The sequence below is a fragment of the Syzygium oleosum genome, unplaced genomic scaffold (assembly GCF_021117445.2).
Source record: "Syzygium oleosum isolate NSW1041296 unplaced genomic scaffold, Sole_v2.1 Sole_v2.10, whole genome shotgun sequence".
NCBI lineage: Eukaryota > Viridiplantae > Streptophyta > Magnoliopsida > Myrtales > Myrtaceae > Syzygium > Syzygium oleosum.
In genome coordinates, this window is record NW_026607494.1 from 2,006,724 (window position 1) to 2,026,696 (window position 19,973).

At 40.6% G+C, this 19,973-nt stretch overlaps 1 protein-coding gene and 1 long non-coding RNA gene across 2 annotated transcripts; both read right to left on the reverse strand.

The window, feature by feature from the left end:
- Positions 1–10,281: 10,281 nt before the first annotated feature.
- LOC130139077 (pectinesterase inhibitor-like) lies at positions 10,282–10,797 on the reverse strand. The gene has a single exon (XM_056315309.1). The coding sequence runs from the start codon at positions 10,795–10,797 to the stop codon at positions 10,282–10,284; it is 516 nt and encodes a 171-aa protein (XP_056171284.1).
- Positions 10,798–14,479: 3,682 nt separating this feature from the next.
- Positions 14,480–15,784, reverse strand: LOC115678533 (uncharacterized). The gene is made up of 2 exons (XR_004005393.2): positions 15,345–15,784; positions 14,480–15,085 (listed from the first exon to the last, which is right to left on the reverse strand). It is a non-coding gene; the product is annotated as an uncharacterized LOC115678533 (long non-coding RNA).
- Between the last annotated feature and the right edge of the window lie 4,189 nt (positions 15,785–19,973).

Below are 19,973 nucleotides of genomic sequence, written 5' to 3' on the forward strand. Positions count from 1 at the left end.
GTTCATATATTCGTGTATCTACTTAATTAACGTATATCTCGAGTTCATGTATTTTTTGGATTCTTGTTTCTATTTAATTCACGTATCTTCTGGATTTTTGTATCTATTTAATTTTTAGTTCATGTATTGTTTTTGTACATGAATTCTAAAACTCTATAAATAGAGCTGAAATTCTTCATTCCAAGAATTACCAAAAAACACCTTCATCTCCTCTTATGCCGGTTTCAAGAAGTGTTTGACAGAGTCTTGTTTGCATAGTACTAATTTAAACGGGTTAGAGGTGTTGTATATTTAGAGGCATAGTTCGTGAATCTGCTTAGCACCGTTAGCAGGGACTAATCGCTTTAAGGAGATTCGGTTAGCGTATCTCATCTCCTTTTTATTTTGTTATCGCTTTCTCGGATTTATTATTTTTCTGATTAAAACTAATAGTGTTACGTATTCTTCTTCCCCAAATACATAATTTCTTCTGCTTCATCTACATCCAACAGCACACGTACGTGTGGACAAAGAAGAGAGGCTCGTTTGATGGCGGTTGAAAGATTGATAGTGGGCGAGTGAAAGACGGTGGTACGTGCAAAATTCCAAGAACAAAATCGGGGAGCCCGAACCGTCTCCAACAATTTTGTAATCTAGAAGGGGTTTGACCTTTATTCATACTAAATGTTCACGTATATATGTCTAAGTAGTCCTGGGATAAGAAGATCCAGATTTTCCTTTGACTTGATTCGTTGGTCAAAATAATTGACACCTAGACTTGGAAATTTGGAAATAAGATCTGGATCTAAATCAAATCAGTTATTACCTATTTCACTCACTTTGAGTGAGGATCAGACAATTCACCCAAGTAGCTAACATTATCGGGAAACCTCATTATTACAAAAAATATCTGATTTTATGGGCAATCAGATCTCCCGCTGATTGTGTTTATTAATTCTAATGGCTTCTTTAATGCTCTTGAAGATTCTCCAAGAGATAATTTGGACATTCAAGATTACATAACAAACTTATACAAATTGAAAAAAACATGGAAAAATGAGAAAGCTACTGTTTACACCAAAAAATGGCCAACTTGTCGACATGGTTCATTTGTGCCAAAGATCATCAAGGGACACATGGCGAAGACTTGAGGTAACATGGAAGCAAATATCATCAAGTTGCCAACATAAGGGACACATGTCAGAGACATGTGTCATGTGTATATGTTTACACCAAAAAATGGCCAACTTGTCGACATGGTTCATTTGTGCCAACTTGTCGACACGGTTCATTTGTGTCAAAGATCATCAAGGGACACATGGCGGAGACTTGAGGTAACGTGGAAGCAAATATCATCAAGTTGCCAACATAAAGGACATATGTCAGAGACATGTGTCATGTGTATATGTTTACACCAAAAAATGATCAACTTGTCGACATGGTTCATTTGTGCCAAAGATCATCAAGGGACACATGACGGAGACTTGAGGTAATGTGGAAGCAAATATCATCAAGTTGCCAACATAAGGGACACATGTCAAAGACATGTGTCATGTGTATATGTTTACACCAAAAAATGGCCAACTTGTCGACATGGTTCATTTGTGCCAAAGATCATCAAGGGACACATGGCGGAGACTTGAGGTAACGTGGAAGCAAATATCATCAAGTTGCCAACATAAGGGACACATGTCTCTATCAGAGACATGTGTCATGTGTATATGTTTACACCAAAAAATGGCCAACTTGTCGACATGGTTCATTTGTGCCAAAAATCATCAAGGCACACAGGGCGGAGACTTGAGGTAACGTGGAAGCAAATATCATTAAGCTGCCAACATAAGCACACATGGTTCATGTGTATATGTTTACACCAAAAAATGACCAATTTTTGGGTATTATTGACAAGACTGGTCACGACTTCATCAAAGAAATTTCAGTTCTGCGCTAGCTCGGGAAAATGGTCATAACTTTTTCGAGACAGATCGGATTGACCTGATTTCAAAGCCAAAAGAACGAAGACTCCTGAATCTATAACTTTTATGTTTTGAGTTTTCTCATAAAATCACTGTAGAAGCTATCGAGGTTAAAGGAAGTCGACGGTCGTGACTTCGTCTCGTCGGGGGCGTCGATGAAATTTCAGTTCTGCGCTAGTTCGGGAAAATGGTCATAACTTCTTCGAGACAGATCGGATTGACCTGATTCCAATGCCAAAAGAACGAAGACTCCTGGATCTACAACTTTTATGTTTTGAGTTTTCTCATAAAATCACTGTATAAGCTATCGAGGTTAAAGGAAGTCGACGGTCGTGACTGGCCAGAATGCGAAAATTAATACACTTCAGTGAAGAAGTGCCAACTTGAAGGAATCAACAAAAAGTGTAGTCGATAACCTCGGATACAACTATCGAAGAAGTAATCGTCAACATAGTGGGTCGAAGCAACTGCCAACGTAGTGGAGCCGAATAAACCGTCAAGGTAGTCGACTCAACGTAACCGTTGGAAATCACTAAGGAGCATACATGTATATTTTGAGGAAACAGTTACTTGGAAGCATGATCATGAGGCAGTTATCACTTGTAGACAAGAACGTGGGACAGTTATCTTGAAAGCAGGATCATGGCATCACATGGACATGAAGGCAAGATTTTCGAAATGGAAGAACATGGGCACAACCGTCGAAAACCACTAAAGAGCAGTTACTACATAATCATTATAAATATCACTGGCCATCTACTGGAGAGCCCACCACCAAAATCAAACAATATGTTATCTTTTAATTATTTTTACTTTCATGTACCGCACTTTATCTTTCCTTAGCTATAGTTTTTCGATTCGCGTCGTCGATTAAATTCCGGCGTTACATCTTTGTATACGTGTGTGGCTGTATTTTCAAGCTTTATCATTGATTAAATTTCGGCACGGTTTGTAAGTACAGTCCAGCTCGAAGTTTGAAGTAAAAGTTCATAGTTTTTCCTTGTCTTCCTGGATATTTCCTCTCCGGAGTCGCCACGAAACCCGTCTCCTCTCATTAAGAACCGAAGAACTACGTTCAGTGAATTATATTTCGTCACGGGAGCATTTCTGGCGAAACATAATTTTGGCACGCTCGGTGGGATCATTGTGATTGATTTGAGGAGATACGATGGTAAGAACAAGGAGACAACTTGATCCTGATAATGTTGGAGGTAACAACTCATCACCGCAACGTGGAAATGACAAAGTGGGATGTTCTGAGTCATCGACTACACAACCGGCAGCAGAACAAGAGCAATGTGGAGATGTCGACATCTCGAGACAACTCACTGATGAGCAGAGAATGCAATTAGAGCCAAATCCTGTGATGTTAACTACTTTGAGGAGGATTCTCGACAAACACCAGAACGAAACGATTAACCGCATGATGAAATGCGTCATCGACGTGATCAAGCCCATAATTGTCAACACCTTCCATGAGCTTATGCACGAGCTTGGAACATCAAGTCGTTCAATTCAAGTGCAGGCGAGTCCTGATAATCCTGCTCAAGTGATCCCCGATCAAGATCCCCAACATGTCCAAGTAATACTAGACCAAGCGATGCAATGCATGGAATATGATCCGGTAAATACGAGAGCCGTATACAGAAAACCATATCCAGAGTGGATGGACGCGGTACCATATCCAAGAGGTTTTGAAATTCCTGATTTCAACCTTTTTTCTGGCGAAGATGATCAATCGACAGTGGAACATGTTAGTCGGTTCGATGCACAATGCGGTGATGCATCTCATGCTGATTGTTGGAAGTTAAGGCTATTTCCCTTGTCATTATCTAAGACAACCTTCACGTGGTATACATTTTTACCGGCTAATTCTATACATTCATGAGAGCAAATGGAGACAAAATTCCATAGCCAATTCTACAGGTTAGTTCCCAATGTGTCTATTGTTGATTTGGCTGATATTAAGCAGTATAATTATGAATCATTCTAGCATTTCATTTCTAGATTCAAGAGAGCTAGAAATAGATGTCTTACTTCACTCCTAGAGAAAGAATTTACAAATTTGGCTTTCAATGGATTGAGCTTCAATTTTAGAGAAAAATTTGAAGGCCAAAATTTTGCCAATTTATTCCAATTGGCAACGAGAGTGTCTAAATATGAGCAATTACTTAAGGACGGAGATAGAGGGCCACATGAAGACTTTACTGACAATGTGTCTTTCGAGAAAAAAATATGAGCCATATGAGAATATGAAATTTGGCAAAAAAAAAATTCATATTTGCCGATGACAAGGGGGCATATGATAACTCTTGCTTACACCTAATTTAAAAGAATTGAATGATTGATGAATCATTCCATTCTTTTAAAGGGGGCATATGTTTACACCAAAAAATGACCAACTTGTCGACATGGTTCATTTGTGCCAAAGATCATCAAGGGACACATGGCGGAAACTTGAGGTAACGTGGAAGCAAATATCATCAAGTTGCCAACATAAAGGACACATGTCTCTGACATGTGTCATGTGTATATGTTTACACCCAAAAATGACCAATTTTTGGGTATTATTGACAAGACTGGTCACGACTTCATCAAAGAAATTTCAGTTCTGCGCTAGCTCGGGAAAATGGTCATAACTTCTTCGAGACAGATCGGATTGACCTGATTTCAAAACCAAAAGAATGAAGACTCCTGGATCTATAAGTTTTATGTTTTGAGTTTTCTCATAAAATCACTGTAGAAGCTATCGAGGTTAAAGGAAATCGACGGTCGTGACTTCGTCTCGTCGAGGGCGTCGATGAAATTTCAGTTCTGCGCTAGTTCGGGAAAATAGTCATAACTTCTTCGAGACAGATCGGATTGACCTGATTCCAATGCCAAAAGAACGAAGACTCCTGGATCTACAACTTTTATGTTTTGAGTTTTCTCATAAAATCACTGTATAAGCTATCGAGGTTAAAGGAAGTCGACGGTCGTGACTTCATCTCGTCGAGAGGGCGTCGATGAAATTTCAGTTCTGCGCTAGTTCGGGAAAATGGTCATAACTTCTTCGAGACAGATCAGATTGACCTGATTCCAAAGTCAAAAGAACGAAGACTCCTGGATCTACAACTTTTATGTTTTGAGTTTTCTCATAAAATCACTGTAGAAGCTATCGAGATTAAAGGAAGTCGACGATCGTGACTTCGTCTCGTCAAGGGCGTCGATGAAATTTCAGTTCTGCACTAGTTTGAGAAAATGGTCATAACTTCTTCGAGACAGATCGGATTGACCTGATTCCAATGCCAAAAGAACGAAGACTCCTAGATCTACAACTTTTATGTTTTGAATTTTCTCAGAAAATTACTGTAGAGCTGTCGAAATTAAAAGGAAGTTGATGATTATGACTGGTCAGAATGCGAAAATTAATACACTTCAGTGAAGAAGTGCCAACTTGAAGGAATCAACAAAAAGTGGAGTCGATAACCTCGGATACAACTATCGAAGAAGTAATCGTCAACATAATGGGTCGAAGCAACTGCCAACGTAGTGGAGCCGAATAAACTGTCAAGGCAGTCGACTCAACGTAACTATTGGAAACCACTAAGGAGCATACATGTATATTTTTAGGAAACAGTTACTTGGAAGCATGATCATTAGGCAGTTATCACTTGTAGACAAGAACGTGGGACAGTTATCTTGAAAGCAGGATTATGGCATCATATGGACATGAAGGCAAGATTTTCGGAATGGAAGAACATGGGCACAACCGTTGAAGACCACCAAAGAGCAGTTACTACACAATCATTATAAATATCATTGGCCATCTACTGGAGAGCCCACCACCAAAATCAAACAACATGTTATCTTTTAATTATTTTTATTTTCATGTACCGCACTTTATCTTTCCTTAGCTATAGTTTTTCGATTCGCATCGTCGATTAAATTCCGAAGTCTATTTCTATCCCGGGTGTTGCGTCGTCGATTAAATTCTGGCGTTACATCTTTGTGTACGTGTGTGGCTGTATTTTCAAGCTTTGTCATTGATTAAATTCCGGCACGGTTTGTACGTACAGTCCGGTTCGAAGTTCGAAGTAAAAGTTCGTAGTTTTTCCTTGTCTTCCTGGATATTTCTCTCCGGAGTCGCCACGGAACCCGGTCTCCTCTCATTAAGAACCGAAGAACTACGTTCGGTGAATTATATTTCGTCGCGGGAGCATTTCCGGCGAAATAGCTACAGATGCTTACAGTTCTTGTTTATTGTAATTGTGATTTGAGAAGTGTACAAGTGTATGTATAAGTAGTGCTTGTGTATAGATTGTGGGATCTATCAACTTAGGCAAAACGAACACTTGCTTTGTTATAACTACTCAAGTGATTACTAGTGAATTCCAGCCTTATTGGTTGCTCTTAGTTTGTGAGAGTAGATGTAAGCTTGATATAAGAATTAACACCTAGTTTTTGAATCTAGAATCTTAAAAAGAAGAACTGGATCCAAATCAAATCAGTTATTATTTATTTCACTCACTCAATAAGAGGACTGGACAATTGACACAAATAGCTGACATTATCTAGGAAAGCTCACTATTACAAAAAAAATATATTAATTTATGCAGAATCGATCTCTGGTGATTGTGTTTATTAATTCCAATGGCTTCTTTAATGCTCTTGAAGATACTCCAATAGATAATTCGGAGATTTAAGATTATATAAGAAACCTCACTATTACATAAACCATTGGTCAATAACCGTTAGAAAAATTAATAGCTTTCGATATTTTAAAACTATCGAAATATCCAATGATACATTCGTACTATCTTTATCTCAAATTAATTTTCGTATTAATGAACATCTCAAACTGGTAAACACGCGTCATGTCTATCCAAATCTAGTTTTTAGATTACAAAAAATCCCAAATTGGTACATATTGTGACAAAATCAAGCAAAATGTTGGGGCAAAATGATTTTTTCCAATGGAGAAGCGCATTACAATATTTATATTGGGTCATTCTTTAGGCAACGAATCGTTGTTTTATAAAAATTAAAAAAATAAAATAAAAGATATGATCATACTATGATTTTAGATCTCTTTGGAAAAGAGTTAGAATCATTGCAGTAAAAGAGTAATCTCTGTTTCTTTGTTCCAAATTAGAGAGAAGCTGCAAAAATGGCTGCTTTTGCTCTATTTTCTAATTGGTTGGACCACCACAGCAATGTTGCTGAATAGAAATATTGCTTGCAGCAATTGCACATACTGCGAAAGCATTCACCAAGGAGATCATTATCACAGAAACATAATCCTACCTCGTTAACGCTCCTCATGTGTGCTGCACATTATTATAGAAATTCAATCCACACTCGTTAAAACTTCTAGTCGGTAATGACACGGCCGATGGAAACGAAAGTTTTGGCACGAGTGCATATGGTGACTAATGGTGACTAATGGTGGAATGTTCTGCTGGCTACTTGTCATGGACTTCAAGCAGGCGTCGATTGCGTCCGAGGCCAACAAAACATCATAATTTGCAGACAGTGCGTCTTGGGCAAGTTCACGACTCGCTACTGAGAACTGCAAAGCCGCGGTGTCGATGTTAGCCTTACAAGACTCGAGCACCGGCTTCCATGAGGAACTCGTCTTTGGGTCCGCGAGCAATTGGTCCACATCCTTTCGACTCCGGGCAGTGTCCTTCGACGCTATCTCCAAAGCGATTATGCCGAGAGAACGAAGCGTGGTTGCTTCCGCAGCACGTGGGTCAAGCTGCAGAGCGGAGACGGAGGTCGGGTAATCGTTGGTTTTACTGCAGACCTCGTTTACCAGTTTGGATTCTGCACTGGCCGAAGAGGCGGAGAAGATGACGACGAGGGAAAGTGCAAGCAATGCCACAAAGTTTGTGGCTCGGTGAATCCATTGAAGGCTGTGTGTGGCGAGAAGATTGATACAATGGAGGAAGTGGGCGGTGCGAAAGACGGTGGTGCGTGCAATTCCAAGAACAAAATCGAGGAGCCCGAACTGTCTCCAACTATTTTGTAATCTTGAAGGGGTTTGGCCTTTGTTCAAACTAAATGTGCACGTATATATGTCTAAGTAGCCCGGGGATAAAAAGATCCAGAGTTCCCTTTGACTTGATTCGTTGGTCAAAAGAATTAATACCCAGATTCTAGACCTAAATCAAATCAGTCATTACGTATTTCACTCACTCAATAAGAGGATCAGACAATTGACATAAATAGTTGACGTTATCTTGGAAATCTCGCTATTAGCAAAAGTATCCAATTCTACACGCGATCTGATATTCCGATGATTGTGTTTATTAATTCCAATAGCTTCATTAATGCTTTTTAAGATTATCCAATAGATAATTTGGAGATTAGATTATAGGGATATGTGCACCAGAAGTCTTAAAATTTGCAGAAAGTGCAATCGAACCCTAAAACTTTTCAAATTGATTTAATCGAGTCCTAATGTTAACACCGTCTAATTTACTAACGGAAAATGCTGACGTGACGCTAACGTATCTTATTTTATTAATTTTCTTGAGACATGTGGCAATGATGTGGCATCCAACAAGCGCCACATCAGAAAAAGTTGAAAAAATATAAATTAAATTATAAAAAGCTATATATAAAAAAAAAAAAAAGGACCCATAACGAGTGGCTATGGCGGTGGCCAAGCCCTCGCCGGTGGCCGCCACCACAGCCGTCGGGAAGGGCCGGCGGAGGTCGCTTGGGCCTTCCCGAAGCCTGGCGACCCTCGTTGGGGGCTGTAGGCCCTCGCCTGGGGTCGGCGAGGGTCGCCGGCCTTCAGGAAGGCCTAGGCGACCTCCGCTGGCCCTTCTCGATGGCTGTGGCGGCGGCCACCGGTGAGGGCTTGGCCACTGCCACAGTCGCTGGGTGTGGCTCTCTGTTTTTTTTTTTTTTTACTTTTAGTTTTTTCTAATTTAATTTAAATTTTTTAACTTTTTTTGACGTGGCTCTTGTTGGACGCCACGTGTTTCAAAAAAATTAATAAAATATGTCAGCATTTTCCGCTAGTAAATTAGACGGTGTTAACTTTAGGACTCGATTGAACTAATTTGATAAGTTTTAGGACTCGATTGCATTTTTTGCAAGTTTTATGACTCAATTGCACTTTTATAATAAATTTTAGGACTTCTAGTGCATATATCCCTAGATTATATAAGAAACTTATACAAGATGAATGACACACGGAAAAACGAGAAAGCTACAAATGCTGAAAGTTCCTGTTGATTGTAATTGTGATTTGAGAAGTGTACAGTGTATAAGCAGTGCTTGTGTACTGATCAAGGGTTCTATCAACTTTGGCAGATGGAACACTTGCTTTGTTTGAGTGATTACTAGAGGATTCCAGCCTTATTAGTTGTTCTAAGTTTGGGAGAGTAGATGATATAAGAATTAACACCTAGTTTTTGAATTTGGAATTTTGGAAAGAAGAACTGGATCTAAATCAAATCAGTTATTGTTTATTTCACTTATTCAATAAGAGGATAGACAATTGACACAAATAGTTGACATTATCTTCACTATTACAAAAAATATATGATTTTATGCGCAATCAGATCTCCCAGTGATTGTGTTTATTAATTCCAATGGCTTATTTAATGCTCTTAAAGATTCTCCAATAGATAATTTGGAGATTCAAGATTATATATATATAAGAAACCTCAATATTACAAAAACCGTTACAAATTAATGACGGTAAATAATCGTCAGAAAAATTAATAGCTTTCAATATTTCAAAACTATCAAAATATCCAACAATGATAGATCCGTACTATCTTTATCCAAAATTAATTTTCGTATCAATTAAAATCTCAAATTGGTAAACCCGCATCATATCTATTTAAATCTAATTTTTACGTTGCAAAAGATCCCAAATTGATACATATAGTAACAAAATCTAGCAAAATGTTGGGGCAAAATGATTTTTTCCAAAGGAGAAGCGCATTGCAATACTTATATTTGGTCATTCTTTAGGCAATGAAGCATTGTTTTTATAAAAAATAAAAAATAAAAGATACGATCTTACTGTGATTTTAGATCTCTTTGCAAAAGAGTTAGAATCATTGCAGTAAACGAGTAATCTTTGTTCCTTTGTGCCAAATTAGAGAGAAGCTGCAAAAATGGCTGCTTTTGCTGTATTTTCTAATTGGTTGGACCACCACAGTAATGTTGCTGAAAAGAAACATTTCTTGTAGCAATTGCACATACTGCGAAAGCATTCAACAAGGAGATCATTATTACAGAAATATAATCCTACCTCGTTAACGTTCCTCATGTGTGCTGCACATTATTACAGAAATTCAATCCACACTCGTTAAAACTTCTAGTCGGTAACGACACGGCCGATGGAAACGAAAGTTTTGGCACGAGTGCATATGGTGACTAATGGTGGAATATTCTGCTGGCTACTTGTCATGGACTTCAAGCACGGGTCGATTGCATCCGAGGCCAACAAAACATCATAATTTGCAGACAATGCGCCTTGTGCAAGTTCACGACTCGCTACTGAGAACTGCAAAGCCGCGGTGTCGATGTTAGCCTTACAAGACTCGAGCACCGGCTTCCATGAGGAACTCGTCTTTGGGTCCATGAGCAATTGGTCCACATCCTTTCGACTCCCGGCAGTGTCCTTCGATGCTATTTGCAAAGCAATTACGCCGAGAGAACGAAGCGTAGTTGCTTTTGCAGCTCGTGGGTCGAGCTGCAGAGCTGCGACGCAGCTCGAGTAATCTTTGGTTTTACTGCAGACCTCGTTTACCAGTTTGGATTCTGCACTGGCCAAAGAGGCGGAGAAGATGACGACGAGGGGAAGTGCAAGCAATGCTATCGGTGAATCCATTGAAGGCTGTGTGTCGGTGATTTTCCGGTGTAGTTTTGTGTGTTTATGTGAAGGAAGGGCTGGTTTTGTAGGAGGAAACCCTAACGAAAAGCACACGTACGTGTGGACAAAGAAGAGGGGATAAGAAGAGGGTTTGGTTTGATGGTGGTTGAAAGATTGATACAATGGAGGAAGTGGGCGGAGTGAAAGACGGTGGTGCGTGCAATTCCAAGAACAAAATCGATGCACCCGAACCGTCTTCCAACTATTTTGTAATCTAGTAGGGGTTTGGCCTTTATTCAACTATTTTTTGGAGATTTTTTTCCTAGAAAGAAAGTAGTCCGGGGATAAGAAGATCCAGATATTTCTTTGACTTGATTCGTCGGTCAAAAGAATTAACACCTATAGCCTTTGGACCTGAAATTTTGGAAATAAAATCAGGATCCAAATCAAATCAGTTGTTACCTATTTCACTCACTCAATAAGAAGATTATGCAATTGACTATTACCAAAAATATCTGATTCTATGCGCAATCAGATTTCCCGGTGATTGTGTTTATTAATTCCAATGGCCTCTTTAATGCTCTTGAAGATTCTCCAACAGATAATTTGGAGATTCAAGATTATTTAAGAAACTACTGCAAGCTGAAGGATACACAGAAAAACGAGAAAGCTACAAATGCTAAAAGTTCCTGTTGATTGTAATTGTGATTTGGGAAGTGTACAAGGATATAAGCAATGCTTGTATACTGATTGTGGGATCTGTCAACTTTGGCCGATGGAACACTTGCTTTGTTGTAGCTACTCAAGTGATTAATAGTGAATTCCATTATTTCATTCTTTATCTCACAAAAGCATCATGCATCCGATATTATCAAATTGTTCCTACATCTATTAAACTTGACTTATTTGCGAAAAAATTTTAAGCTTTGAGAATCAAACCTATTCAGCCTTCTCTTGGTTGCATTGTTAGCCTCAACAACCTAAAAACCAAAAAGTCATGATTGAATATATATGTTTGCAACAAAATGAGGAAATTGTGGCCAACTTCTAAATCCAACGTGAAAAAGTGATTTTTCTTTTAATTGGTCCAATTTGGATTTTCTTTTAATTTCCAGATTCGGATGTCCATTGAATATATGCCAAACAAGCCAAATAAGAAATCTCCTAAGTGAATCAGGAATTTCTTTTACGAGCTTAAACTCGAGATCTAATAATCTCCACATTAACTTGACGTTTGAGTGAATTCACATTCATTTCGCTGGAACTTAATCAGTGCTACTCTCCCACAATTTCTTATGGGCTTAACCACCATAGGATCTTTCAAGTCCAAGCCGCTGCACTTGAACTTCATCATAATCGTGGACATCAGTAAGACACCAACTCTACCCGCAACTTTAATCCCTCCACAAGGATTTTCAAACACATCGAGCTTACAATTACTCACTCGAACGTAACACGAGCACCTAAATATTTCTACGAATAGAATAATATGACCTGATCACACTTTTTTAAGAGTCCAACATCCGATCGCAGTCGATGAGTATCCATTCACCATTAAGCTGGTCGTACTAAGCGTATCTGTAAAGAATTTCCTATCATACTAGAAACCATCTTCAAGCATGTGAACAAAAGTATCAACCACTTTGAACTCCAGGGGATTATTGGCATATCAAGAGATCATGGAACTCCGAGAAACCAAGTCCCTTTTATTACCCATGTCCCTAAAAATCCGCTCCGCTTCATCCCAGTCATTGCATTTTGAGTAGAGACTAATATGCGAATAGAGAATCACCAAGTCGAGCTCGAGTTGAGATGGAGCGAGTGCGCGATGGACGCGCCTCCCGAGCATGAGCGTGACGGAGCGAATGCAAGACTTGAGGAAGAAAGAGAAGGTGAGGTCGTCGGGATGGGACCCGTCATGGTACTTGAGTTCGAAGGGAGATTTCTCTGCGGAGGTGGCCGCCATCGAGAGGGGAGGTCAGTAGTTGGTCAAGGGGCGAGGGTGGGGGGTTTTGGTGGGAAGGAGAGAGCTTGATATTGGATGGGGGAGAGAAGAAGAGACTCATTGCTCCACACAAGACGAGCTTGGTCTGTCATATCAAGAGCATTCAGAAAACTAGAAATGTAAATAGATAACCATGAGGCAATTCTTATGCAAAACACGGATTATAAAAATAAAAGATGGGAAATTATGCTTCTGATAAAATTACCTTTATTTTGCATTTCATTTATACAAGGAGAAAAGAAAATCAAACGATGCATGATTTAGTATTTTTATTGTTATTTTGAAGTCGATAATCATCGGAAATTGACAAAGCACTTGATGAAGTTGAGAATGATTCCTGTTCTATTTCAAAGTCGACATCATCAACTAGCTTCTCGGATAAATATAGAAGCGGCTTCAGGAGCAGTTGCAATTTATCAATACCACCTTCAAGTGTAGAACTATGTTCATTGATGGCTGATCATTGGGGATTAATTGTATACTCCAAAGAGCAACTACTACCATTTTTCTAATTACTCTCTTTCCTCTTCAATGTCTTTTATTTCAACTTAATTGTCTTTGCTGAGTTGATTATAAACCCACAAAGAGAAATAAATTTGACTTGAACACTTAGCATTTGCATTTACATTTCTTCTCCTATCGGCCATTTCCATTAGCAACATCCCAAAACTATAAACATCAGCTTTACAAGAGACACCACCAATGTCCTTATAGAATAGCTCAAGAGCCATAAATCCTAAGGTCGCTCTTGTAGCAATCAGCTACACTATGTTGTGGTCTCTGGTATAAAATCTTCCTAGCCCGAAGCCAGAAACTTTTGGAGTGTAATTTTGATCTAGAAGAATATTGTGAGGCTTGATGTCAAAGTATAGAATTTGCATGTCGCATCCTTGATGTAGATATTCTATCCCTCTAGCCACACCAAGAGAGACCTTACATACTTTTTTATAATCAAGAGAATAGTCACCATCTTTAGAGAAAATGTGCTTATCCAATGAACCGTTAAAAATGAAATCTTACACCGGAGCTTGCTTAGTGTTGTTAAAGCAAAAACCAATCAATTGCACCACATTAACATGGTATATTCTTTCAATAGTAGCCACTTCGCTTATAAAATCTTGGCCCTTAGATTTTGGTTTATTCAAAATCTTAACGGCAACTTCACTGCCACTTCTAAGTATTCGTTTATACACGAAGCCATATCCTCCTTCACCTAATTTGTGTCTGAAATTTCTTGTAATTTTCTTGATATATGAGTAAAAGTACCTTATGGGCAAAAAGATGTTTTGAGCTTGTAGGGATTTCTCGATGTTTTCGTCCATTGCTAGGTGCTTTCTCATCCATTTATAGATTAAAAATATCAACACACATGGAACTCCAAGTATGAATTTTGCTGCGATGAAGTGGCCTGCGGAGAAATTTGTCCATAGATTAGAGTAGTGTGCTAGTATTTTACACAGTTTTTTTTTTGTTTTGTTAGAGTGCTGCTTGAGCTCTTATAGTGGTGAGGAGAAAAGGAGTAGTCATATCCAGGAGGAAGGTGAGATTCGAACTTACATTTAGCGCAACCTTAACCACTGTACTTCGTGAAGAATTATCTGAAATAAAACATGATAATTCGTTCGAGATGACTGCAAATAATTAATTAGAATTAGCGACCAATCAATGAAGAACTAAACCTATCATTTTTAGCAGTTGAATATAAAAACAATTCCCGTTAAGCTATAACCCAAGTCAAAGATAAATTCATACAATCACTGCAAGGTGCAACGACAGACTTCTGTTCATTGACAGTTGCGAGGGGAGAAGTCTAAAATAAAGAAGAGTGAATGAGTTTCAGTCACCTAGATTAGCGCTCAGATCCACATTTTTGCTGGTGCAAATGCCTGGATATCGATATTAAGACCGTTGAGTAGTTCGAAAATTGTGGATTAAAGCTGTCCTGGGAGATCAACACCATGCTGTCGAGGGTTTGGCATTCGTGACAGCTTTCTGGTGAACACCCGTATGGCAATCGCACATCACATTGAATCATTTTATACTAGGAATGCCTAGGTACAAAATGCCCTCTAAGATGTTTGTTCTGCAAAATCCCCCTGTACAACATTTGTCTGTTAACTGGCATCACTTCCAATTCGAGGTCGCGATCCTCCATTGCACATTGGTTAGAGTTCTTAACTTGATGCCCTTTGTCTGGCTTCGGGATTCTTGTCGTGGGAGCTCTGTTGTTGTTCCGGGATGGGTTTGTCGCGTTGTTCTGGTGCTGGGTTGATCTCCTTTTTGCTTTGTGTGTCTTGGTTCCTGGCAAATCGATAGCGTAGGCATCGTGAAACGACTCAAAATGAGGTACAAGATTCGCTGAAACAATCAGCCCAGTCGCTAAAAGACCTCTTAGCAACGAAACCGGAATTTCGTCCCAGAATTTTAAGCGGCACATCCTGCCTTGAAATAACAATGGAATGTTCTCGTTGCTAAAGGTAAATGCAATGGTCGGCAACGAGAAAATATTGTTAATGTGATATTGGCAATGATAACGACAATCGTGAAATCTTTTGCGTACCAAGGAAGTGGAATTCAATCTCCTTCATGAATTCGGAGAGGAGACATTTGTGGAGTTGGAGCGAAAAAAGAACCATGCCTCCGGAGACAGCGCATACGGCAATTAGTCCGGCTCCTAGAGAGGAATCCTCCATCTTCTGTCTTCAATCTATGGTCTCAATGGGATGGATCAAGATCTGCAATTATCAGATGGAACGATTTGTTCGGAGAAAGATCCATGGAGAGAAAAGAAAAAGAGGGTGAAAAAGGAGAGCCAAAGAGAGAAATTTGAGGATAGGAATGATCGCCATTAAAAGCCCATGTCAGATCGTGGATGCATGAGGATGGAGGAACCACTAAGTTTCCAATGAACGGTCTACCTTCTTCCGTGTTAGATCGTGGATGTTTAAGAATAGTGGCTGGTTGTCGTTAATAGCTAACTTCCTCCATGCATTTAGGTGTTAAATCAATTCTGTCACTTCAAACCATTTCGTGCATGAATTTGATGCACCAGCAATCAGTTCAAAGGACCCTCTAATTAGCTCGACCCTCAGCTATACACGTGATTGTTAGGTTGTGAATCGTAGACATCACAAACATGCAAACTTAATCGGATATAGATGCCGGCGATGTCCATGAGTATAATCCACCAATCAAAACAGTGGTCGGCTGAAGTTTCCTCCGACCAGAGACGGATGGAAACATAATTCTAACTCTGATACCTGCAAAAAGAGTTTTCATAATTTCTCTTTTGTTGCTATTGTTGAGGTTACTGAAGAAGGTCTTGAGATATGACTTGACATTCTCTCTTTGCTTGCTCCATTAAGTAACTGCTCATTTCCTTCTCTTTTCTCTCACGGGGTCTCCAGATCTTGATGAGGCATCGATGCTGTCGTCGAAACCTCGTCGTGATGTAGCCATTGCAGTGTCATTGAAACCTCGTCGGTTATAGATGACGGCACTCTATGGCATTAAGGATTATGAATTGATTTCAAATGCTTGATTACCGTTCACCTAACCTAAAAATACTCTATCATTACAATGAAGAATATAAAGGATGATGTGGCATCTAAATAAGCTTTGAACAAGATAATTATACTCAAATCTTCCCAATTCAATAATTTGATACTATTTTGTTTAACATCGTATTGTTATTTGAGAAAGGTACCAACATCCTTGGTAGTTCCTTAAAAAATATTAGAGTTTCCCCCATCATCGTTTCACTAGTTAGTTCAGTCCATTCAAATCGATTAGTAAGCCACAATTTCGGTTGATGTGATTGTTGAGGTTGTCCAACATCGGTTGTGAAAAAGGGCTAGTGGTCAGTTTATAAGTATAAGAGAAAGACTCACATTTTGAGCTAGCTTTTGGAGTAAGAGATGCCCAAAACCACCCAACATTGGTATCAGAGCATAGGTTACCAATAAGTCTGGACCCTATAGTCACATGGATGAGTTACGGGTTATTGCATCTCCAACCCAGGCCCGATGTGTGAGGGGGAGATTGTTGAAGTTGTCCCACATCGGTTGTAGAAGGGGCTGGTGATCAATTTATAAGTGTGAGGGAAAGCCTCATCCTTTCAGCTAACTTTTGGTGTAAGAGATGCCCAAAACCACTCAACACTGGTATTAGAGCCCATATTGTCAACAAGTCTGGACCCAATAGTCACACGGGAGAGTTACGGGTTGTTGCATCTCCGACCCATGCCCGATGTGTGAGAGGGAGATTGTTGAGGTTGTCCTGCATCGGAGCTGGTGGTTAGTTTATAAGCATGAGGAAAAACCTCACTCATTAAACTAGTTTTTGGGGTGAAAGAGGATCAAGACCACCTAACAATGATTATGCATGTCACCTCATTGAGACACCTATAACTTTTTTTTTTCTATCTTGAAAAAAAATCACATCTTTTTCCGAGAGCCACTTCAGCTTGGCTTGTTGACAAGTCGAATTCTAATTGAGCCTGAGTATATATAACTCCACCATTCACACCATCGAATCCAGGGGTGTCAATGGGTCGGATCGGGTAGGGCTTTCCTGATACCCGACCCTACCCAAAACGTAGAGGGTCACACTTGACCGCCCCGCCCCTACCCAAGACCCTATTCAGCATTTACCTCAAGAGATGGGTCGGGTAGGGTCGGGTCAGTGCCGGTGTCGGTGCCTCAACGCTAAAATCTCACCAGAGTTGTATAAATCGTCCTCCTGCTCAGTCTCTATTCGGCGCCGGCACCCCTTTCTCTAGCTTGAAGGTTCCATGGACAGGGGCGGCTCCTCCCCCTCCGCCTCGCACCGCCGTTTCCAGCGGCTCCCAACTTCCGGGAGGGCATGAACTAGGCGGTGGCCGACAGGGTTCCTCGCCGCCAGCTCCCCCTCCTCCGGCCCCCGGCGCCGGAGAAAATAATCGCAAACACACAACCGTTCAACTGCAGGATCGGCAGAAAAACTCAGCCACCAATAGCACCCGTGATCTAATCCTTCCTTCCCACATGTAAATCGAGGTGGAGAATAAACGACGATCGGAGAAGCAATGCCGACGAGACGAGAGGAGAGGAGAGGAGAGGGAGGAGCGAAAGGGGGCAAACCTCGTTCATGAGCGAAGCGAGCTTGAGAAATCCCCCCCTTCCCTCCGATCTACGCCGGAACCGTGGCCGCCGAAAAGAAGGAGAAGAAGCCGAAGCCGCCGCCGCCGCCGTCGACGAGAGACTGAGGAGCGGCGAGATCTGCTGGCAGTGCGCGCGACTCCACTGCAGCAAGCACGACTCCATAGAGAGAGAGAGAGAGAGAGAGAGAGAGAGAGAGAGAGAGAGAGAGAGAGAGAGAGAGAGAGAGAGAGAGAGAGAGAGAGAGAGAGAGAGAGAGAGAGAGAGAGAGTGTGGGGTTGGGTGGTTAAGTCTTTTTGTACGTAGAGAGAGGAGAGAGAAGAGGGAGAATAATGGGTCTAACAATGGGTCGGCCTGACCCTACCTGACCCTACCTGACCCTACCCTAACTCTAATAATACCCATCCTAAAAGCCCTATCCTAAAAAAATTGAGACCCAACCCTAAAATACCCTAAATTTCAGGGCCGAGCCGGGCCGGCTCGGGTCGGGCCGGGCCGGCTCGGGTCTTTTTGACACCCCTAATCGAATCGAATCGAGTCGAGCTTGAGCTTAAAATCATGTAGACTCGAACCGCTCACAAATTTATCAATCTGATCAATTTTTTGTCTCTTCAATCTTAGCTTATATGTATACAAAGGATGCTGCATCTATTGTTACTTTCAAAACTAAAAATCAATCTCTTGAAGTCTCCACTAAACTTAACTCCTCTTCAATGCAGTTTGCAACCCAATTGAATTCTAAGCTTGTGCACCACTTTGTCAATCGAGTTGAGCTCAGATTTTCAAAATTCAAACTCCATCCGGGTGGAGAGAGACGTCGAGCCCTCGAGCTCAATCTCAAACAATCCGGCCAAGTGAACCAGGCCGACTTTTAGGTCGACTCAGCTAAGATTGCACAGGCCATGAGTTACAGGCTTGTGGTGGTGCTTTCGTCCGAGCATCATCAGTTCTGGCAATCAACATTAATATCTTGATAACAAAATATGTAAGCAGACACAACCACGAACGAACATGTTCCATACCCGACATCAGTGAAACAGATCGAATCCATTACATACGAAGGAACCATTTCTTACATCGACCCCCCAAAAAAAGAAAAGCGGTTGAAATGGTGGATCGACCATCCCGACAAAAGCAACCGAGGAACAACTCCATGAGGTTCACAAATGAAATTTGCACAGAGAGAGAGAGAGAGAGAGAGAGAGAGAGAGAGAGAGAGAGAGAGAGAGAGAGAGAGAGAGGGACAACCCCATCAGCTAGGGACAACCCCATCAGCTAACCGTTGTTCATCGACTGAGATTGTTTCGGGTCAGGAGGTGAAGTACAAGATGGGGCGGAGGAGGAGGTGGAGAAGCTTGATGCAGACGCAGGAGAACGACAGGAAGACGACCCGTACACGATGCGAGCACCCATTATCGAGCTGAAGCCGAAACGCCCGACGCTACTCAGATCTGGAGCACCAAGCTATAGAGAGAGAGAGTGTGTGTGTGTGGATGGGGGAATGTTGCTTTTTCTTTCTTTGGCTGCTCTTGAAAGTTTAAATGCACGTCTCAGCATCAGCACGATGCGTAACGTGTAGTTGAAGGGATGCTTTGGGCTGACGCATTTTGCACGCTTGCGAGTTGCAGCAACGAAGCCTGAACACCGGTTTTTTAGGCTTTGTTCAGAAATTCAGAAGAATTAGGTTGATGGAAAATAGGAGGATAACATTTAAAAAGTCGGAAATTTTGGCGAAAAGCAAGCGGGAGGAGGAAAAATTTTAAAAATTGATGCTTTTTCTTGTTTCTCGAGTTTGAGAAAAACGGGACATTTTTGTAATATCATATGGATTCCACGTGAGATCTGTATACATTGAGGGTTTAGATGCATTGAGCTCACATGCACTCGGATCACCTAAGAATTTTTTTCCAAGAGGGATAACAATGCTCTATTGTCTCGCATGAACTGCAATTTCGTCTCTCAACATTAAAAGCCAGATATTTGAATTGTTTTACAAAGTTTGATTGTTGGTTTTCATCCTTCCGTTGAAGAAACGGTTTTAAATATTGGGT